Source organism: Archocentrus centrarchus, chromosome 24 (genome assembly GCF_007364275.1).
Source record: "Archocentrus centrarchus isolate MPI-CPG fArcCen1 chromosome 24, fArcCen1, whole genome shotgun sequence".
Lineage (NCBI taxonomy): Eukaryota > Metazoa > Chordata > Actinopteri > Cichliformes > Cichlidae > Archocentrus > Archocentrus centrarchus.
The window spans coordinates 5,764,315-5,785,407 of record NC_044369.1 but is presented as its reverse complement, the minus strand read 5'-3'; the positions used below and the strand labels follow the sequence as shown (position 1 = coordinate 5,785,407).

Below are 21,093 nucleotides of genomic sequence, written 5' to 3'. Positions count from 1 at the left end.
TGATTTTAGTTGATTATTTTTTTTAGCTGTAAACTGTACTGAGCGGTAAAAAGAGTTCAAAGGGAAAAAGATTGAAGGTGCCAATTTTACACTACTGCTCAAAGGACACGTTCAGTGAGAGCGCCTCATCTGCCTCAGAACATAAAAACCTGTCCGCTCATTGTCTCCGCAAGACACACAGTTTGTAATGAAGCTGTTATAATCTTGATTAAAAACAAGCATATCTTAATAGTGGGATGAGCAGGTAAGTGTGAGCCCCTTTATCTGCTGAACAATCGCGTCCTTGTTGTCAGAGTTGGTGAGCGATATTTCAGCTATAGCCAAACAGCATTGATTTACCATTTTACTGCATTTAAAGATTTTTTTTTTTTTTTGTCCCTGCTGAGATCCATAAAGACATCCAAGTTAAACGCTCAGCTGAAGAAGTTGATTTGCAGCTTACAAAGTGATGCACTCAGCTGCTCAATATTTCCTTTTCCTGAGGCGCTCCCAGTGGATGAGGTTCATCGAATTTTGGGTTACATATTAAACTCAAAGGGTTGGATCCACGGGGGGCAGATCCAAATTTGTCGGCCCATTTTTCTTGATATTTTTCTACTTTTACGTCGAATGCGTACCTTCTGCCTGCAAGTCATCTCCCTAGTGTTTTTGGTGTTATTGCTGGTGATATGATATAAATACGTTATGTAACACGATGTTGCATTCTGGACAATTTAGTCTTCTTTGCGGTACAGAGAGAGATGCAGAACTGATGATTTGGGGCAGGGAAATAGGAGATTACAGGCAGCAAAGTATTTGATATAGGAACATTGGGATTGTTATGTGTCATCCTAAATAGTAAATAATTTTATGCACCCAGGCAAAAAAATGACTTTTTCAGACATCTAATTGATGTTGATAATTGGTTAATGAGTAAAAAGTAAAAAGCCATTTTTTGTAGAAATGAGAGAGACCCTCTCTTACTCTTCATTACCTCTGCAAAATCCTCAGACAACCTTCTTGCTTAGTGTCAAACCATCACACAATGAGCCTATATGTGCAGATAAATGATATAAATGACATAAATCTGTTTTTTTGTTTTGTTTTGTTTTTTAATTGCTGAATTTTAATTGAAAATTGCCAAATTTTCTTAAAACGTGAGAGGAAAGTTTTCTTCCTTAGCACTTCTGAAAAGACCAAAAAACTGCTATAAGGCAGCAGTGATGACCACCTCACCACTGTGCCACCCACAAGATGGCTGTAGCCATGATGACGTCACCCACTCAACAATCTGGAGCGTCATTGTTTGCGTTTCGGCCATTGCTGTGTTGGTTTTTTTTGGATGAGATGATGGCGGGCTATGCAGGTGTTAGAAGCTAATGCTAGCCAGCTTGTTAAGCAAGCTGCATCCTTAAACAAATATCTACTAATTAGTGCTAAGGTAACAGACTAATAAAATGGGTTGGTCTGTACCACATATAAAATCTATGATTTTAATCAGATAATCCAATAAAAATGCTCCAAATGGCTCAAGCAGCATCAAGCAGTTCAGTAGTGGAGGTGAGGCCTAAGTCTTCAGGCACACAGACTTAAGAGACCACTCAGTGACACCCTGGCAATCTATGGTTGCAAAGGCAAAAATGTCTATTCCCCAACTGGTTTGGCAAACAGTTGGCAGAGGTTGCTGGCTGTTGCCAGGTGAAATCAGTTACAAAGAGGGTGCTGCACCACCCGGTCTCTATGCCTGTGTGACTGAGTCCTAACAGCTGCCTGCATCAGGACCGCTGCTGATCAAAGTGACCCCGCCCTTAGCTCCACTATTCAGATATATGAATTATTAAAACCCTACTCAAAGTTGTCATGAGTAATCTATAGAGGCCAGGCTGTAAGGATGCTTACATGGGAGTCTGTCTTCCTCTTGGAGCCAGTCTCAAGTGACCACTAGAGGAACTGCAGTTTTTGGTGCATGTACATTGGCTTCATTTGTCAGCTCTGGAGGTTGCCCCTTGGTGTTGCCCTGACATGTGGGAAAAGTTTTGGTTATTATTTTACTGATGGTTTATTAATGTTAAAATTCCGCCTTTAAACATTTTTTACATTTAAATTCAGCGTCGATGGGAGTCTGTGTTTACAATAATCCTTTGTTTACTCTGCCGAAGCGTTAATGGCGCATAAACTGAAACTTCCTGAGTTGAGTCATTAGAGCAGAAGAGCTCAGCAGCAGACAGTCGTCACGCTGTGTTAAATAATGCTTTCATACCTCCAATTACTTAACAGATGGGGGAGGGAGAGGCTGATGGCGTGCAGAGGTGTGTGCAGGTCTTTGTGTGCACAGTCATCTGTCTTTGTCTATTTATCATGTTTGATCTAACAGAGTTGTCTGAACAATTATCCCAGCAACAGTATCTCTTGGCTTTTATTATCTATTCTGGTCCATTTTGATTTTATTGTTCTATTCATGATGATGTTTTTGGCACTCATGTTTTTTTTCTTCTTTATTCTTAGATTTAAAGTATCTTCAAAGAGCTGTCATTTTCTTTTATCTCATTTTTCTCCCCACTTTGGCTTTATTCTCATGGAGCTGTGGTTTTTAGAGCTAGATTAAAAAATAAAACAGATTAAAAATAAGTCAACATTAACTGGAAGCTATTTAATTGATAATGTGATGGTTCAAAGGCACAAGGACAGAAAGCCAGGAGACCAGAGGCATGTTAAAGTTCAAAGTCCAAATTTTTAATACCAGGTTCATGAGCTCATATTCTACAAAGAAATATGAACAGGGCTGAAGTGAAAATCCTGGACGTGATATTAATGTTGATGTTAGACATGTCCAGAGACTGGGTCAGGGTCCTCATTGTTCAGGATGAAAATAAATAAGAAAATAATAAACTTTCTGGAAAAATGTGTTTTTAACAGTTTTCTGGAATTTGATATAAAATGATTAACCAAGACTAGCAGCATATTTCCAATATTAATTTTGGCATTCCAGCTGTGGAAAACCATGACAGCCGGCATATTTTACATCACCAGTATGAACCACCTTTATGCCACTGAATGGAGAATTTAAAAGTTGAAGCACAGAAAGAAATTAATAATTAGAGCCTTTACTGTTGACACACATACACATATGAATAAGACAGTAAACAACTCAGAAGAAAACACATTTAAAGAAATGAAACAAATCACAGATTATTTAGACACTGGGGCATAAAATTGTTCCGCTGAGAATGAAAATATGTAAACATGACAGTAGTTCAAGTTAATGGCATTTCATATGGATTAAAGTGGCTAACTAATATCCATTCTTTTACCTTTAAAAAATAAAGCAAAAAATAAAGAAAATCATGCCATAATCCCCTCTGGCTAGCTAATGTCTTTATTGATCAATATTTGAGAACATAATTTTTCAAAGAAAATAAGAATAGAGTAGAACTGGGCAAAACAGGGAATAAAAAAGGTTTACATTCTCCTTAACAGCACCGTTCACAGATTATCTGAGCTGTTTGGAAAGGAGGATGAAGGGAGATTAAAAAGAGAGACACGGCAGATAAGGAGACAAAAGAGAGATGACAGATCAACACAGACAAGATGAGAAAATAAATAAATCTTGTGTCCCCAATGAGCCAATCACTGACAGTTTTATCTCCTCTGCCTCAGTTGTGAAATCAAAGCGTGATATCTGCTATAAGTGAAAAAGTATATTTAAGTTCAAATGTACCATATCATTCTATAAACACTCTTCCAATTACCCTTTCGTTACTTTCTTTCCCCCCATTTTCCTTCATCTCCTGCTGCAACGCCAGCCAAGATTTGGATGAGATGAAGAGTAAAATGAGTAAATTAGTCATTAAAGACTCATCTGTCCCACCCCCACTGTGCTTGATTGTGCTAAAGGTTTGTGGACATCAAAAATCAGCCTATTACATGAAGTGAAGATGCAGATGGAGACAGATAGAGAGTTTGTGAATATGACGCTATTATACAAGATTATGGCTTTTGGATATATGAACACAGTCCTTGGCACAAATTGTTATAGTGCCATGTTAAATGAGATTTTTTTATAGGGAGAAGACCCGTTAGTAGACAGTAACTTGACAATGTTTAATCTAATTCTGATGGAGTTAAATGTCACTCAGCTGGAAGTCTTCAGATCACATCGTGCCTCTTCATTTACGTCTCTAAACGATCAGTTTGGCTCGCAAGACCCGTTTCAGCTCTTGTGAATTTCACAGTATTGTACGGTTATGTCACCGACTTCTAGGTTCAGGTTATAGTCTATTAATAAAGAACAAAATCCAAGGAGGTGAACACACTGAGAAATCCAAAACAGAAGACCCACTCAAAGTCAGGCAAACAGAAGCTCAGACATACAAAAAAGGGGAAACTGAGGCTAATCAGGTGGAATGGAAACGCCGGGGAAACAGGGAACAGCCGAAACTGATCAAGGACCATGAGACTAAAGAAGTAAGACTAAATATAAACACGAGGCAAATGACTGTCACAATAAAACAGGAAGCAGCTAAACAGGGAAACACCAAACACACAGACGTTTTAAATAATATACATGGAGACAGCAGAGAGACTAAACTAATAAGTACCAAAACATGGATGAATTGAAAACAGAATAATCCCTCTAACTGAACCCAGAATACTGGAATAATCATAAACACCAAAGGTAACAAAGGTCAGTCTATGATGGTTATCAAAACCGAGGCCAATTATGTACAATTAATCTGTTGAACCTCACCAGTCAAGCTGTCGAAGCAGGTCAAGAACCACTGATAGAAATAGGAGGCTCCAAAGTTTGACTGAGTGTCAAAACTAATGGTGTGAATATACTGCCAGTGGGATGTTTGTGTTTCTATTTCATACATAAAACACTCCAAAAACCTATTTTTGCTTTATCTTTGTCGAATATTGTCCATAGATCCATGGCAAGATAAAATGAATCATCATTGTAACAGTACATATGTGACATTAAATAAGGAAAAGCATAATAGGTCCCCCTTAAAGAAAAATGCCAAAATATTCTTGAAGCCCCAAATATGCTCATTCAGTTTTCCCGTAACACAACTATACAGTTTTTCTTTTACACTCGCCCACCTTCAAAGCCTCATTGAAACAGTTAAATAGACACAGAACATTTTAACATCTCGATGAAGATGATGCACAGTTTCACAGGTAAACTGACCTTATGAAAAGTGGTTGGATGGTTTATTCTTTGACTTTACTAGAGTAGCTTTGCATGATTCACAGTTCAAAATAAACATATTCCATCTCATACCACACCTTGATGCAGCCCCTCGATTCATCCACTGTCAGAAATAAGTCATTTTTGCTCCCTATTAGCAAATAACAGAAGTATTATATGTCTCAAAGTTCTGGAAGCTGTGAGTCACTTGTTTTTGTGATGTTCCAATAATGGACTCGTAAATGCGGATCAGCTGCGTGTTATTTTTTTTTATTGTTTTGGGGTTTTTTTTTTTTTCTGTGACTGTTTGGTTGAACCTACGCATCGTTCACTGCACTCCCGCTGAGAAAATCACTTGCTCATTTTCTCACTTTCAAAACGCGGCAGAAACGAGCTGCTCCTTGTGTCACTGTGGCGCTCAGAAGAAAAGAGCAGCTCAGCAGGTGTTCGTGAGTAATTTGAGTTGTTGGTCATGTTTACATGAAGTCATTCAGTAGTTTACAGCACTGTTGCATTTTCAGAGCTGAGATGAATCCGGTCTCTCCTATAAGGACTGGAGTCTTGTTTTTGTCATACTCATCAGTTAAATTACCTATTTTTTTTAATAATAGTTCTACAGAATTTAATGAGGTTGCTTTCATCAGTCATCAACAGTTTGTAATGGCCCAAAAGAACCGTAGATCATCTTACTGACCTACTTGGGCCAAGAACTCTGGCTTCAAAATGCAAATAATTTGACAATTGACAAAATGAGAACCATACACCAAGTCGGCTCGTTGTGACTGTACAGCGGCTGTAGTGACACAAACTGTAAAATCTCTGTGGTCAACCTGAGCCAGCCAGCAAATAAAGGCTGGCCGGCAAATGCAGGCTAATGGAAAAGGAACAGTCCCATCCATTTGCAAAGCCGTGTTGAGAAGAGGGGCATCCATGCCCAGAAACAATAAGGAAGCGTTAAGTTTCATCTCAAGGGTTGCATCAGGAAGGGTGTGCAATGTGCCAAATCAAACATGCTGATCCATCGGTTGTGAGTAAACTTGGGAAATAAGTGAGCAGCCCTAAGCACCTGCAGGAAGTCTTAAGTTGTTTCCAAGCGTACTGAAGTAGCTTGTCTGGAAAGTTCTGGGTTTGCAGTAATAACGTTCATGACTTTCAATTAAAATATAATGAGTTCTTCTATTTTTCCAACATATTTAAATGTTTGTTTTTTTTTATGTACATTAATGTTAGATTATTAAAGTTGTGAATGTATGGCTGCAGGGGGCAGCTGGCTTGATGCTAGTTCCTATTTTCCTTTTCAACTCTGTTTAGTACAGCTCAGGAAAAAGTAAAGTAGCTTTACATGAGTCACAGTTCAAAATAATCCGTATCTTATGGTGGTACACCCTCTTGATTAAGCCACTGTCTGAAATGAACAGTTTTAGCTTCTCACCCTTTAAGCCAAGTTTCTTCTGCAAACAGAAGGTTTGAGCAGCAGGTGGGGGTGGGTGAGGCTTCTGTGCCTGAGTCATGACCATGTTGGGGGTACCAGGTGTCATCATACAGAGGGAAGAGGAGAAAAAACTTTTTCCAACTCAGTGCTTCGGGCAGTCTGAAGTCTGATCTTTTGGCTGCAGGGATTAATTGGGTTGAATTGTACATACATACACTATTTTAAACTTTGTCCATGTTTAATATGAGCATCAACCATTATAACTGTATATATATATATATATATATATATATATATATATATATATATATATATATATATATATATATATATATATATATATATATATATATATATATATATATATATGACAGAACATAAGGAAAGGCATAATTCTATTCTTCTTTATACACAACCGCTTACACTGATCAGAGGGAATTAGAAATAAACCTACCTCTAGTACAAGCCTGCTTCAAATGCAGCCTGTTTTCTGCTTTTGAGATAAATAAAGTCTCTGTTTACTATTTGAGAAAATACAGGAAATACAACTGCCTTATATGTCAAAACGTAGTTGCTGATAAAACCTTTAAGTCAACTCTGTAAGCTTCTTAAGGATGTGAAATTATGAAGGCTTTTGACAGTTGAATCAACTCACATTTATATAAATATAGCATTTTAAATAAAGTGTTGTGCAGAAACCTCTCGCCCTAAGAAAGCTGGGATAGGCTCCAGCCCCTCCACGACCCTGAGTTGGAGAAGTGGAAGAATAATGGAATAAGTGGATGGATGGATGGATGTTGTATGGTATACTTTAAAAGACTGTTTTGAAGTTTAGTTGCTAAAATATTGTTCCATGTAAATAACCTTTGAAGTCTGACCTGTCGAACTGTCCTCACAGCTGATCAAACTATTATTGGACTTACAGCCGACCCTTCGGCACCTCATGTCTTCAATAATGACTTTTATTTTTTCTCTTTTCACAGGAGCGCGAGCTGTTGGGCCGGATCTCCGAGCTGCAGGAAGAGGTGACGAGGAGGAAGAACCACATCGCTCAACTGGACCACCAAATCCACACTCTCAACGAGAACATCAGCACCCTGACTAAAGAGCTGGAGCTGAAGGGCAAGGAGGTGCTCAAGATCCGCAGTGAAGCCAATCAGCAGATCCGGTATGACTCAGCGCTCACAGCGTAACAGCGGAATGGAAACCTGGGGTCAGACTTTACTTCACAGGCAGGAAAAACACGTTTTCTCAAAGTGTTCGCAGCAAATTGGTTTCCTCCTCTACTCCAAAGTGCGCGTTCATGTGCTGTCATCTATATTACTCTTAGCTGACCAAAATGGTATCAGCCTTTTTTTTTTTTTTTAAATTTATGACTAAAACAAGGTTTTTATTAAAGTCGTATCATGTTTCTGTCTGTGACAAAAGTATGACCTGTTAAACTCAGACTTTTAATACATGTTCACAGTGCAGGTTATCTTTACTGTAACCTAGCAACCAAACTGCTGAATATTTTTCCTCAGGAGGTCAGAGCGGTGGTGCTTTATTTTTCTTTGTTTTTGCATCAGTTTTTGGCAGTAAGCAGTTGTGGGGTTTGGTTCAGATGCCATTTAGAAATTTCTTTTGAGTTGATTTTGAGTTTGACTTTGAAAATAAGAAATTTAGGTTTTTGGTTAAAGTACGCTCTAAAGAGAGTGGAGTATGAAAGCGAAGCTGGCCTTTGCTCTCAATTTTGATCAATATTACAAGCTTTTTCCCGTTATGTGGGTTGGAACTTACTTATAGTGAGGTTTTCTAGTCTTACTTACACTCAAAGCACTTTATATTATAATGTACATTCACTCACATGCTCAGTGGATGTTGCTTAGTGAACAAAAACAGGACGAGTCACTAGAAACCTCACGAGCAGATTGCCACGGTCACCAGTGATTTGCATGGAAGATGCCGATTTTTTTGCAAACACTTGCTAATTACTAGCTGAGGGGTAGTAAAATGTAAAAAAGTGCAATGCAAACCAGACATGGAGAGTGTTCTCCTTCAAAGAAAAAGTTGGGCCTTAGCGCTGCAAAACGTGCAACTTTTACTCTGAAGGTGAGCGTTCTCTCTTTACGCTTTCTGTGCACTTTTCACAGTTTCACTTCTGCTCAGTGAGTGCAAACAGAGAAAATCTCCAACCCACCATACTGCCTACTTATGTGATGTTTTCTATTGTGATTTTTTTTTGCATATTTATTATTTTGCACATCCCATAATGTCTACAACACTTTGGTCAAATCTGGTTTGATTTGATGGTGCTACCAGTTTTGGTAGGCCAGCTTTAGCTGTGCTGGAAGATGCACTTTAAAACTCTGGAAAAAGCCAGGCTAGCTGTTCTTTACTTTATGTTACGTTAATCTTCCCTAATATTAATATTAAAGTAAATAAGCATAATTACACTTTTAGCTCTGCGCAGCAACATTAAACAGCTTGTTTCTTGGGGAAAAGACTGGAAATGTTGCATCTTATTTGTTTAATCCATGCAAAAACCCCCATCTGAGACGATGCTGAGCATGGCATTTAAAGCAGAAAGCTGCTTTTCCCAAAATGTCGCACTATCCCTTTAAAAACATTAGCACCACGCTGTCAGTGACATTTCAGGATAGCTTTGGCATGCACTCGCCTTCGCCTAGAACACAAACGCCTGCAGTGGGCCTATCATCAGCACACGTTTCTGAATTTGAATTTGCTGATTATATTTGGATGACGATAGTTTCTGCAATCCCTCTCTGTCTGAGTCCGAGTGATGAAAACACCAAAAGATGAAAAAAAGGAAAGAAAAGTCCGAACAAAGCAAATCTGTCTCTTTAGTCTGCCTCTGTCTCTGAACCAGTGTCAGGAGCCCATTGATTAAAAGACATGAAGGTTATTTTGGGTAATGCAAAGTGTGGTCTATAATAATGTTGTCCCTGCGGCATGGTATGAATGCGTTCTGGCTACTCATTAGCATCCATCACACTGTATTTTTAAGTGCACATCGGTTCCTGTGGTGCTTTATTATTATCTGTTAATTTGTGTGCTGCTTGGCTTTATGTATACACGTCATCGTTCTGTGCTGGCAGACCCATGCGCAGCACATTTCTTCTCCGGTTACGTAACGCCCCGTCTGAATCCTGGTCACAGGGATAAAAATAGGCTGATAAATAAATAAAGAGGAAGCGGAGAGAGATAAGACGTGCGCCCCTCAGGGAGAGCTGGCCCAGTCAGAATGAGAGGCAGACAGGCATCCATGCTTCCCCCTCCATCACCCCTCCATCATCCTCCTCGCTTTCATCGGCTCACTTTTTTTTTTCCTCCTCCTCATTTCATTATCATCTTTTATTCCCACTTTCCAACATCCTACTCCTCCTCCAGGTCTTCATTCCATCAGTGCAAACCTTCTGCATTTACAAAAATGAACATATTCAATAAGATAAAATATTTATCAAACATCTTCTGTGCAAATGTTTTGCAGTATTTATATATTAAGTATGCATACATGTCAAATTTAGTATGTGGTGTGTCATACCAGAGTTATGTTTATTTTGATTTGCTTATGCATTAACTGGATGCTTGTCATGAAATTATGTTCTAGGAATTCATTCCATGCATCCGTCTCTGGATTTTCTTATCTCACTAACATTTCCACCATGGAGCAGTCCATTATGTTTTGTCCCCCCCCCTGAGAGAAACAAACAGAGAAAGGGAAGAGAGTCTGCAGGACCTGATTAAGTCTTAAAGTGCAGCCTCACCTGTTTAAAGAGTAAAAATAAATCTGTTACTCCCGAGTCACAGCATACAGCACTCTATCCCAGAGTTTAAACTGTGATCAAGCATCTTAATGAAACACAAAGTGATGTGACACGTGGGATGTAGCTTATTATTTTTTCAATTAAAAATGAACAGTGTGATATAATGCTGTTTGTCTTTTTGTGCATTTGTTGTTCATTATCATTATTTTTAATTGGTAACAATTCTGAGGTAATGTAGGGGTGCACCAGTCTGATCTTTGGGTCAGGCGTTGTTCCCAGTCAAAAACCTGGATCGGGTTGGATGGAGCTGAAATAAATATGAAATATTTTTCATCACTACAGCATTGGCAAGAAGATGCATCTATAGTGCTGTGAAAAATTATTTGTTCCCTTTTGCATATTTGTAACATTTAAATTTTCAGATCATCAAATATTAATATTAGACAAAGATCCAGATTAAATAAATCCAGTTACCAGATTAAATAAAAAATGCAGTTTTCAAATGATGATTTAATTTATTATTGGGGGAAAAAAGATATCCAAACCTGCCTGGCTTTAGAATCAAGTTATAGTAAAATAATTTCAGAAGTTACCATAGAGTCCTATGACACAGCTCCAGCTGTGCTTAAATGGCGTCAATAAGATTGTCTTCCATTTCTGATTGTAGCTTCAGGAGAATCGCAGCTGATGGGTTTTTACAAAAGAGCGTGAAGCAAACTTCACCCAAGTCGAAATATTTTAATTGCACAAATGCAGATTTGCCCCGACTCGTGTCACCCCGGTGCAAATTCGTTCCAGTTCATCGCGTTGCATAGACTTCGTATGTGGGAAGTGCGAAAACTTCGCTTCACATTTGGTGTGATTGCAGCATTTTAATGACTCTGACGTGGCATTAAAAAAAAATTTCAGTCCTCTCTCAGATTATCGGCTGACTGTTCTTCTCTGTCCTCAGGGCTCATGAGCAGGAGCTGACGAAGAGGCACGAGCGGGAGCTAACCGAGCTGAGCGTCGTCCACAGCAGAGAGACGCAGAACATGCTGTCAGACTTCAACAAAGCCCAGGAAGTGCTCAAAGACAAGATCTCCGCGCTTCAGATACTGTATGTACATATTTTAAAAACAGGAGATAAACTCTGTGCTTGTTTGGTGCCTTTAAACAGCAGTGCAGCAACATTTAACAGATTCTTAATGCAGGTCTGCCTATTCATCCTGGAGGATATAATTGTGTGTTGTCAGGTATTGATTGGTAGCATTAAACAACAAACAGGTTGTCTCTGGGGAAATATCAGCAGAGGCAACACTCGGGTCTCTTCTACAGATTTAATTCCTTTTTTGGAAATATACATCATCTTCACATTTGGGGGAAAACTGGTTTAAAAATGTGGGTTTCCTGTTTGTTCATGCAGTAATCACTACTTCATAAAAAGACTTTATTCCTTTTTGGCAAGGTGGCGTGTAGTATAAAGAGGAAGGCAACAAGTTATTTTCTTCTCACCCAATCATATTGTGTATGTCATAAATTCCAAACCGCCGCGCCAAGCACAACGGTGCATAACGAAACTGCCTCGCCATAAAAGGCGGCACCGTGAGAGATTTACTGCAAGCATCAAGCACCGGATGCACCTGCAATATTTACCTGTGCTGCATTCATCTGAATATAATGTATTCAGTCTCCAAAACCCACACAAATCGCAAACAGAAAATATAATCCATGAACCAAAGATAGAAAAAGAAGAGGCACAAATGCCAGCACTGTATAGCACTCCAGATTACACATGTATGAGGTTTAATGTACCTTTATGCACACTCTCACACATGAATCTATTTATGGAATTGATTTAATTAAGATACATTGCCCAGACCTGTCTTAGAAGTGTGTGTGTCTTTTAGCTGATTCCAAATTAATTAAACCTTCGCATCAACAGTGGATCTGTGTGTGCCCGTGCTGTCTGCACGCCTTCTTCACACAGATAATAAATGTGCTGGAAGTCTGCTGTCTTCATCTAAACATCATCTATTCAGGCAAAAAATAGAAACCTTCCATATCACTCCGGTGTCACCGCTGTCCTGCCTGAGTTTTAGGAGTGAAATGAAACTACACCAACAGAGACAAGAAGGCTACACACGCTGCAACAATCATCAAGAATTAAATAACAAATACCCCACTATGAATCCTTTCACAGCACTGAATTTATGGCCTGTGTGTTGCTAGTACCCTTGATATTGTGGCTAGCACCCCCCCACACACACACAAATAGGGCTGCAACACACACAAATAGGCCAGCAACAGAATGAAAACATGACATGCAGAGTGCTGAATTATATTAAACTCCATAAATTTAGTAGATATCATAGATTATTGTAATATTTCCCATTTGTCTTCCTGGATCTTTGTTTTAAAAAACTTGAAAGTCAGCTTTTAAAAAAATGACTAATTATCTTATAGTAAATGTTGTGTCAAGTTTAAAATTAGCCTACACCTTGCTAATTGTCAGATGTGCATCACTGCAGAGGTCAGTGAAGAAACAGATTGCATGATGTTATGAATGTAGCAGTTCTTAGTCAAGATGGTGACAGTTGAGGGCAAGAAGTGGACAACATTTCACACTCTATTTTATGACTGTTATGCATTTCCTGTTGCTGTAGTTGCCCATGTGAACCCACTTATGCACTACAAACATTTGGTGTGCTAAATTGTCAGCTAACAGTTGGTAGCTTGGTAGGTTTAATCTATAAATGGAGCATTACTTATATAGTGCTTTTCTACTCTGAGCACTCAAAAGCGCTACTAGCCTCACACACACCTAAGCGCCCTGCCTAACATTCACCGGGGGCAGCTCTGTGTTTATTATCTTGCCCAAGGATACTTCAACAAGCCGATTGGAGGATCAAACCACTGACCTTCCTACTTAAACTGAGTGGGATGAGCCACAGCCACCCACATGTTATAATCTTTACCAGTGCGGAATGTAGACCCGCAAATCTGCTAATTAGTGCTAAGTAACAGACAAATGAAATACTAAGCAGGCCATATTTTTAGTCAGATTATTCTATTTGTTCTAATTACTCCAAAATGCTTCAACACCACAAACAGTAAATAACCTCATTAGTGGTAAGAAATGTGTTTTTTATTACTGCACATGAAGATGGGGAGTTATATTATTGACAGCATGCAGTGAAGGTACTGTAGGCAAGGTCAAGTGAGGTGTTGGGTAAATTTTAAGTGGTAAATGTATCTATTGGAAGAAAGTAAAAAGAGGAGCCCGAGAGGATGTGAGGAAGAGTGATAACAGAGACTGAGATATGACATAAAGGCTAAAAGAGAAAACAGAAAACGTTTTTTAGAAGAGTGGGTGCAGAAAAAAAGGTGAATTTTAAGGTGATCTTCCTGTTGGTGGGCGATATGACGTCAACGCTTGAAGCATAAAGGAAACGGACTAAATCAAATCTGTAAAGATAAACTAACACTGATTTAAAAAAAAAAAAAGGGAGATGAAGAATGAAAATGTGTGTGTGTGTGTGTGTGTGTGTGTGTGTGTGTGTGTGTGTGTGTGTGTGTGTGTGTGTGTGTGTGTGTGTGTGTGTGTGTGTGTGTGAGTGAGGGAGTCCAGAAGCAATCAGCGAGCTAGCTCTACTCTTCAGAGCTGACCTCCTTTTAGCCAGACTCTGCTGAGAGCACAGCGCCACCCGCTGGGCCACAGAGGAACAGCGTGACTTCACCTGAATCCCCCTGAATGGGCAGTGTTGAGGGCATAAATGCAAGAACATCCTTGCAGAGATGCACCTTTTTCTTCTAATTCAGCAGCATCTGAATGTGTCGGTTTCACGTGCGAAGTGTTACAACAGCAAACATTTACTTTTCTCTTTTCTCACGGCTCAAGTTTGAACACATGACGTCACACTGACAGATAGGCAAACACATGATTATGACAGTGTATGTGTCTGCTGTGTATCTTGTTTGGATCAGTAAAATGAAATGATAGTTTTGACCTGCACAGTAGTGCCATGGCAAGAAACACAGCAGTCTTAAAGCACTTATGAAAAAATGGTTGCATACACTTTATTAGGTGCAGCTTGCTGGTACTGAGTGGACCCCCATTTGGTCTTTAAAGCTTCCTTAATTCTTCATGGTAAATGTTCAGCTGAGTGCTAGAAACATTCCTCAGAGGTTTTGGTCCTTATAGAGAATAGAACAGAATAGAATAGAATAGAATGTCTTTTTTGTCATTATACAGAATGTACAATGAGATTGGAGATTATTGACACCATATGATGTAAATCTTTCATTCCACCACATCCCAAAGCTGCTCTATTGGACTGGGATTGGGATCTGGTGACAGTTCAGTGTCTTGGCATGCAGACCGGAGCAGCCGGTGAACAAACCACCAACCTTCCAATTAGTAGATGACCTGTTCCACTGCCTGAGCCCATGTTGTTCCATTCAGAGTTGCTCTTCTGCATATCTTGGTTGTAACTAGTTATTATTTGTGTTTAGGCCTTTCATTCACATGTGAATGACGTTTTGGATCACTCGTGTCAGGCTGAAGATTTTCAAAAACTCTGTTTTTGCTTTTACACATGACAAGGAAAACTGAGATTATGTCTCACAGCGTCAAAGGTGTGCGCCTTTATTTCCTTTCTAGATGTCAGACTGCACCATGTTATTGTTTGTGGACTTTTGATTGGCCAGCATTTCTTCACGGTTAGTTATATCACCACCTGTTGCTTTGGCGTGCTCTTGTCAGCGCTTGAGATAGTTTTTTGCGTTTTCATGTGGATAGAAATATTTTTCAAAACTCGGAAAAATCCCTCTTTTAAAATATACCTGTGTACGTGTGGACGTAGCCTTAGAAAGGAGGACGCATGTCTTTTTTTAATTAAGTGCATTTCCATGAAGTGTTAAGTGAGCTAAACCTGCCACAGCCTCATGTGGTGTGAATATGGATTTTATGGAGGGACAAAAGTGAAAGTGAAGGAGATATTGAGGTCATATTTCTTAGTTTCTCTTATATTTAGGTTTAAATAATATTGAAAAACACAAGACTAGTGCAAAAAATAGTATTTCAGAAAATAATCCCATCTCAAGGATTTGCCTACATTTCAGAGCTTTCAGTTGTCCCTGTGGTTTTTACCCTGCTGTTCTGCCTTCAAGATGTATGTGTTGAAATTTGAGGTTAGTGGCTCCGTGTTGAGTAAACGTTAAGCTTCTGTTTTTCAGATGTTTTCTTTTTGAATTATTCCCGCTGTAGTCCATTTAAATCTATCTGGAATCAGGCCTAACCCTGCTTGCGAGTACTAGTGAAGCTTCACCAAAGAGGATAAACTGTGAAAGCATCTGTATCATCATCATCATCGCAAAGAGCACAAAGTAAAGTTTATAGTTCATGCATGGCAAAGATTTTACTTTAATGGTCAGCAAACTTTCTGATTTTCTGGCTTCACTTGAGTCCCTAAAGATGCATTTCTAGGGCTTTCCTTTGCGATGATCCGGTTTCTCTCATCTAATTAAGTACAACACAGAATTATCTTAACAAGCCGTGTCCCTTCCTAATTAATCACCGCAATGACGACAGATTTACCCTCCCTCTAAATATCCCCTGAAACTGCTGCACTGTTTAGATTTAATGAATATTTCAGTATTTTGCCCTCTCTCTGTGCTCCTTATTGCTCGGTCCTCTGGGAGTTTGAAAGCTTGCCTGCGGGTTAAACATTTTGTTTGGTTTGGACTTTGGAGTCATGTCTGAAGTCAAATTAGCAACCTTCCAGGTTGCTGAAGTCATAGATCATGACTGGAACAATTCACAAGGAGAGAGGACCCAAACGTAGGACACAAGAAGGAAGAGTAAAATCCAGATCGTTAGTCCAAAGCTTGGGTCCAAAGTTTGGCATATCCATGTGGAGGCAGTCAGTAATCTAAAAATACTAATGTCTTGAAAAAAAAGTAGAGTCAAATTTTAGGTCTAAGACGGCTCCATCTTGATGATTAGCTGGCACACTCGAGCAAAAATGGAGAGGACTCAGATTTATGATCTTTCTCCACATTTTTCACTGTATGGACAAAAGAATAGGGCTATGAAACTTAATCTTTGAATTCAGGTGTTTTACAATGGGACTGAATCAAGCCCCTAACCATGCTGTCTGCCTTTACAAACAATTGTGAAAGAATGGGGCCTTCTAAAGAGCTCACTGAGTTTGAGTACGGTACTGTAATGGGCTGCCACCACTGCAACAAGTCACTTTGTGAAATTTCTTCTCTCCGTGATATTCCACCATCAGCTGTAAGTGGTGTTATTGTGAAGTGTAAGAATTTAGGCAACAGCAACTCAACTGCGCAATGTAGCACATAGCGCATATACTGGGAACTGATTGATTTGCCCAACACAGGTGGGACATAAAAAAAGGAGAGAAAATGGAAGACAGGGTCAGATTACGAAATAAAAATAGGAAGTAACGGGACTGCGAGAGTCCAGAATCATGTCAGTGACACTATAAACACCACAGCAGTTCTCAGATCAGCGCATATTAAACTGTAGGTAAATATCACAGAGGTTTACTTTCTGCAACATTAATAATAAAGGCTCAAGAGTGAATGCGTGATTGAAAAAGACTTCAAGGATCCTGCAGAAAAACCCCTGCAAGTCTCAAAACCTATTTTTTCTCAAAGGGAAAACAAATTTTGTAGCTGCACAACCAAACAAATCACACTGCTCTTTTAAAGATCAAGCTGTCTCTGGCTGGTGTAGATAAAAACTGTGTCTTTTATAAAGTCTTTATAGAGAAAATATCAAGCATACAGTATGAAAGCTGCTTAATGTGACCTTTTGGATCTTTCATTCTTTTCTCTTTTAGCCGTCTTTCGTCTTGCGTTAACATTTTCTTTGATGAGTATCACTTTGTATCTTCATATTCTATCATTAATGCACAGTGGGTTTTCTAAATGACTTAACAGGAGATAGTTCCTCATTCAATTTTTATGATTTTTTGTATTTTTAGGTCTCAGTGTGTATTATTAGACTTATGAGATAAAGACTTAACCAAACAGAGAAAACTTACCTTACACTTACCTTCCTCTTTACTGTGATACTGAGTTTATAAATATGCCACAACAGCTGAAATGATCCAGAACCAATATGGTGCACATGCATCAGTGCAACAGCATGATTGGCTCATATATTTTCTGGTTCAGCTGTTGATTTGTGTGAATAATAGTGCTTCAGCAGCAGCAGCAGCTGTGAGAGACAAGCTCAAGATATGGCCAGAAGGTGGTGAAAACAGGTATCCTCCTGACCATCACTCATTTTGGGATACATGAGATTCTAAAACTTGAGACTGTAGTCACCACCTTATCACAGACCTCCACCTTCACCAAGAAGATGAAGCACCTCCAGAAAATCCACATGAGCACTGTGTTGCACCTCTACTGCTGACATATTGGAGAAGTCGTGCCTGTCCAGCATGTCTTATCAGCTTAACCACGCAGTCGATTTTCACCCTGCAGGTTGTAGTGAAGGTTTTGTGTGTATGTGTGTACGTGTGTGTGTGTGTGTGTGTGTGTGTGTGTGTGTGTGTGTGTGTGTGTGTAAACCAGAGAAATAGCAGGTGTGTTTGTCCGTAAGCTGGAAACATTCTGTCCGTGTGATCTGAAACAAATCTGAAAATAAGATAAATGCCGCCGGTGACACAGCGCTCCCTCGCCTTTCCTGCTGGGTGTGACTGAGGGTCTTTCTGCTCAGTGAAGGGTAGCTGATGCTGTGGCACTCAGGCGCAAAATAGCTTGTCACTGAACACTTGGCCTGTGTGCTCCTGCTCAGAGGAATTTCAGCAACAGCTCAACCAGCTTGAACAAAGATTTATACATACGTACAAAGATATCAAAGATATTTTCGTACTGGGACTTTATAACAAGGATTTATAGGCTAGCTACTAATTACTAATCTAGCTCTTCTAGATACAAAACACTTGTTCACATAATACTACACTCTGTGGTACACACGCACAGAGCATGGTCTGGTTAGAACCAGGAAGTAGGCAGAGCCAAGCCAGTCCTGTGAGGTTCTAATTTAAAATTAGCACCTCCAGTCTCCAATCAGCAGTCACCTGCCACCTGGAGCTTACATAATGAAAAACAGAACAAAATAAACAGGACCACCCCTAGGCAGGGAGGAGCGAACACAATACACAAAATGCTGTGCTCTCTTTTTTCTCTTCTCATCCATCCCCTCATCCATCAACTGGTCACAGCAGATGGCTGCCCCTCCCTGAGCCTGGTTCTGCCAGAGGTTTTTTTCCCTGTTAAAAAGCAGTTTTTCCTTCCCACTGTCGCAAAGTGCTTGCTCACAGGGAGTCGTTTGATTGTTGGGATTTTCTCCAGTACAGTGGGGACTTTACCTTAGATTGTACATCACCTTGAGGTAACTTGATGGCATTTGGGGCTGCATGAATAAACCTGAATTGAACTGAATAAACTGATTTCAAAGCAGTGAAAGCCGAGCCAGTGGCAGCTTGGCTGGTTTATGCCATTGTTAACAAACACAGAGAAGTTCATCAAAGTAACACATGCTGTAGATTCCAATGAAATCAGTCAAGTTGAGTTAAGCCTGCTTCCAGAGACAATAGCTAACTGCGGCCACATGAAGGCAGTAATTGAAAGGATGGACGCAAGCTTTATGGTAGAACTCTGTCTGAGATCGAAAGAGCGATATTGCTTTCAGGTTTTAATTTATATCTATTTTCACATTTCACTGGGCAAGCAGTGCGTGCCTTGCTTGCCCTCATGCCATACCATTGCTTGAATGAAAACTGTCCTCTGCTCCCGTGTCTGTGACGTCAGGAAACAGTTTTCTGATGAGTTTATGGTCTCAAAGCGAGTTTCACGTCTGATTGAATACAACTTGGCATTCATTTTGTAAACTATGATTGTCAGAGTCAAAAAGGAAGATAAAGGGTGTGCTTTAAGGTGAGCTTATTTCCCTCATTTTCACTGTCAGATGCACTGTTAGATTATGTTTGCTAACTTTACAAAGTGAAGACAGCAGCCAAATGAAGTGCATATTTTAACCATGTTTCTTGTGAACATCAGTGAATCACAGCATACTTCCCTCCATTAAACTAATATGTTTACAGAAAGAAAAACACAATAAGGTAATTTTGGTATATGTGGTATTTTTTGCTTTGTTTCATGTAAGAATAAGTTTTCTCATAGATCCTGATGATTTATTTGCTGTAATTGACATCATGTTTTTAATACACAGATGTTCTGTGAGCCTCATATTTTCAGTTTCATGTTCAGAATTTGCTGCGTAGCTCTTCACATCCCTAAAGTGATTACTGAGCTGCTGAACAATGCAAATCAGCAACCAGAACTTTGGTTCATACTGTAGATGGTTCAGAGAGTAAGTTCTCATGCTTGAGCTGCAGAAAATGTTTGGCAAACAGGAGAAAAATGATGAATCATCCATCAGATGAGCTGTGAAGGACCAGCTCAAAAGCAGACCTAATATCTGATGAAACTGCAGATCAGCTTGTATCAGCATCACTTGGATATGCTCCACTGGCTGTTCCAGTCCAGTGCTGGACTTTCTTTGGAGTGACTGCAGTTTATCTGGAAGAGAAGCTGCCCTGCTTGCCTGTTTCATACCATGACATAAAGAAAGATCTCACTACTGACATTTTATCATTTTGTAATGTTAGCACAGGTCAACATTAAAAATGCTAATAAAGGTGTAATTTTTTAGTAGCTCATTATGGTGCTTTAAAGGTTTAAAGAAGCTTTTTTTTTTCTTCATTTTTTGCCTCCAAAACCACCAATACACAAAATGTATAGTTTCACAAAAATTGAGAAATTTGTGTCATGAAGCATGGAATTAGGACCCAAATGCAGACTCAGAAACAGGCCAGAGTTAACTCAGAACACTCCAGAGTTCACAGGGAGCACACAAACTAAACACTAAGCACTGAAATGAAGATTAAGGGGAAAACACCACTATATGTATACAAGAGGGCAATTAGGGGAAGTGAAAACACTTCAGAAACAAGAACAGCTGAAACTAATCAAGAGCAACAAGAGGAAGTAAAATGAAAGACAAGGCATAAGAGACAACAGAGTACCAAAATAAAACAGGAAGTAACAAATGGAGCAGAGATGAATACTTAACAAGAAACAAAAGGACAGGCTGTACTAAACTGAAACACAAAGAAGTACATACAAGCTCAAGATGTAAACAGAACCCAGAATAAAAAGGTAACCAGAACTAAACACTAAAAAGACTAAAACCCCAAAAGATAACCCAAAATATAAAACTGAAGGAACTTTACCAAAAAGTGAACAAGATCCAGGGTCCATGACAGTTTGTACTGTGTTCGTGTGAGAGGTTTTTAAGCAAACTATGACAGAATAATAAAGTACTAACAAAACTAGAAACAAGCTTGCAGCTAAACATGAAAAGAAAGCGTGTTTGGTCAAAAATAACTACTTTCATTTCCTCAAAGGCCTCACATAAAAAAGCTCCTCTAACTGAGCTTTGATGGCTTCACGTTTAATTTTCCTGCATTTTGTCTTTTACCTGAATTCTTTTTGCTTCCCTTCCCATTTCAAGCATGTGAGGATGTCATGTCGTATTGCTTGAAGAGAAGTGAACTGAAAAAGAACTGCTACTTCACAAATTATTGCAACATGCAAATTATTCTGAAAGTACTTTGAACTATTAGAAACCCAGTACCCAGGGC

The 21,093-nt window shown here is 39.3% G+C and overlaps 1 protein-coding gene across 2 annotated transcripts in view; it reads left to right on the top strand.

Annotated features, from left to right (window-relative positions):
• fam184ab (family with sequence similarity 184 member Ab) overlaps nucleotides 1–21,093 on the top strand; it is a 219,091-nt gene that overhangs the window by 179,596 nt on the left and 18,402 nt on the right. For both annotated transcript variants that reach the window (XM_030722256.1, XM_030722255.1), the window contains exons 17-18: nucleotides 7,586–7,770; nucleotides 11,322–11,468. In XM_030722256.1, coding sequence (XP_030578116.1) covers nucleotides 7,586–7,770; nucleotides 11,322–11,468 — 332 coding nt within the window. The remainder of the gene's footprint in view (nucleotides 1–7,585; nucleotides 7,771–11,321; nucleotides 11,469–21,093) is intronic.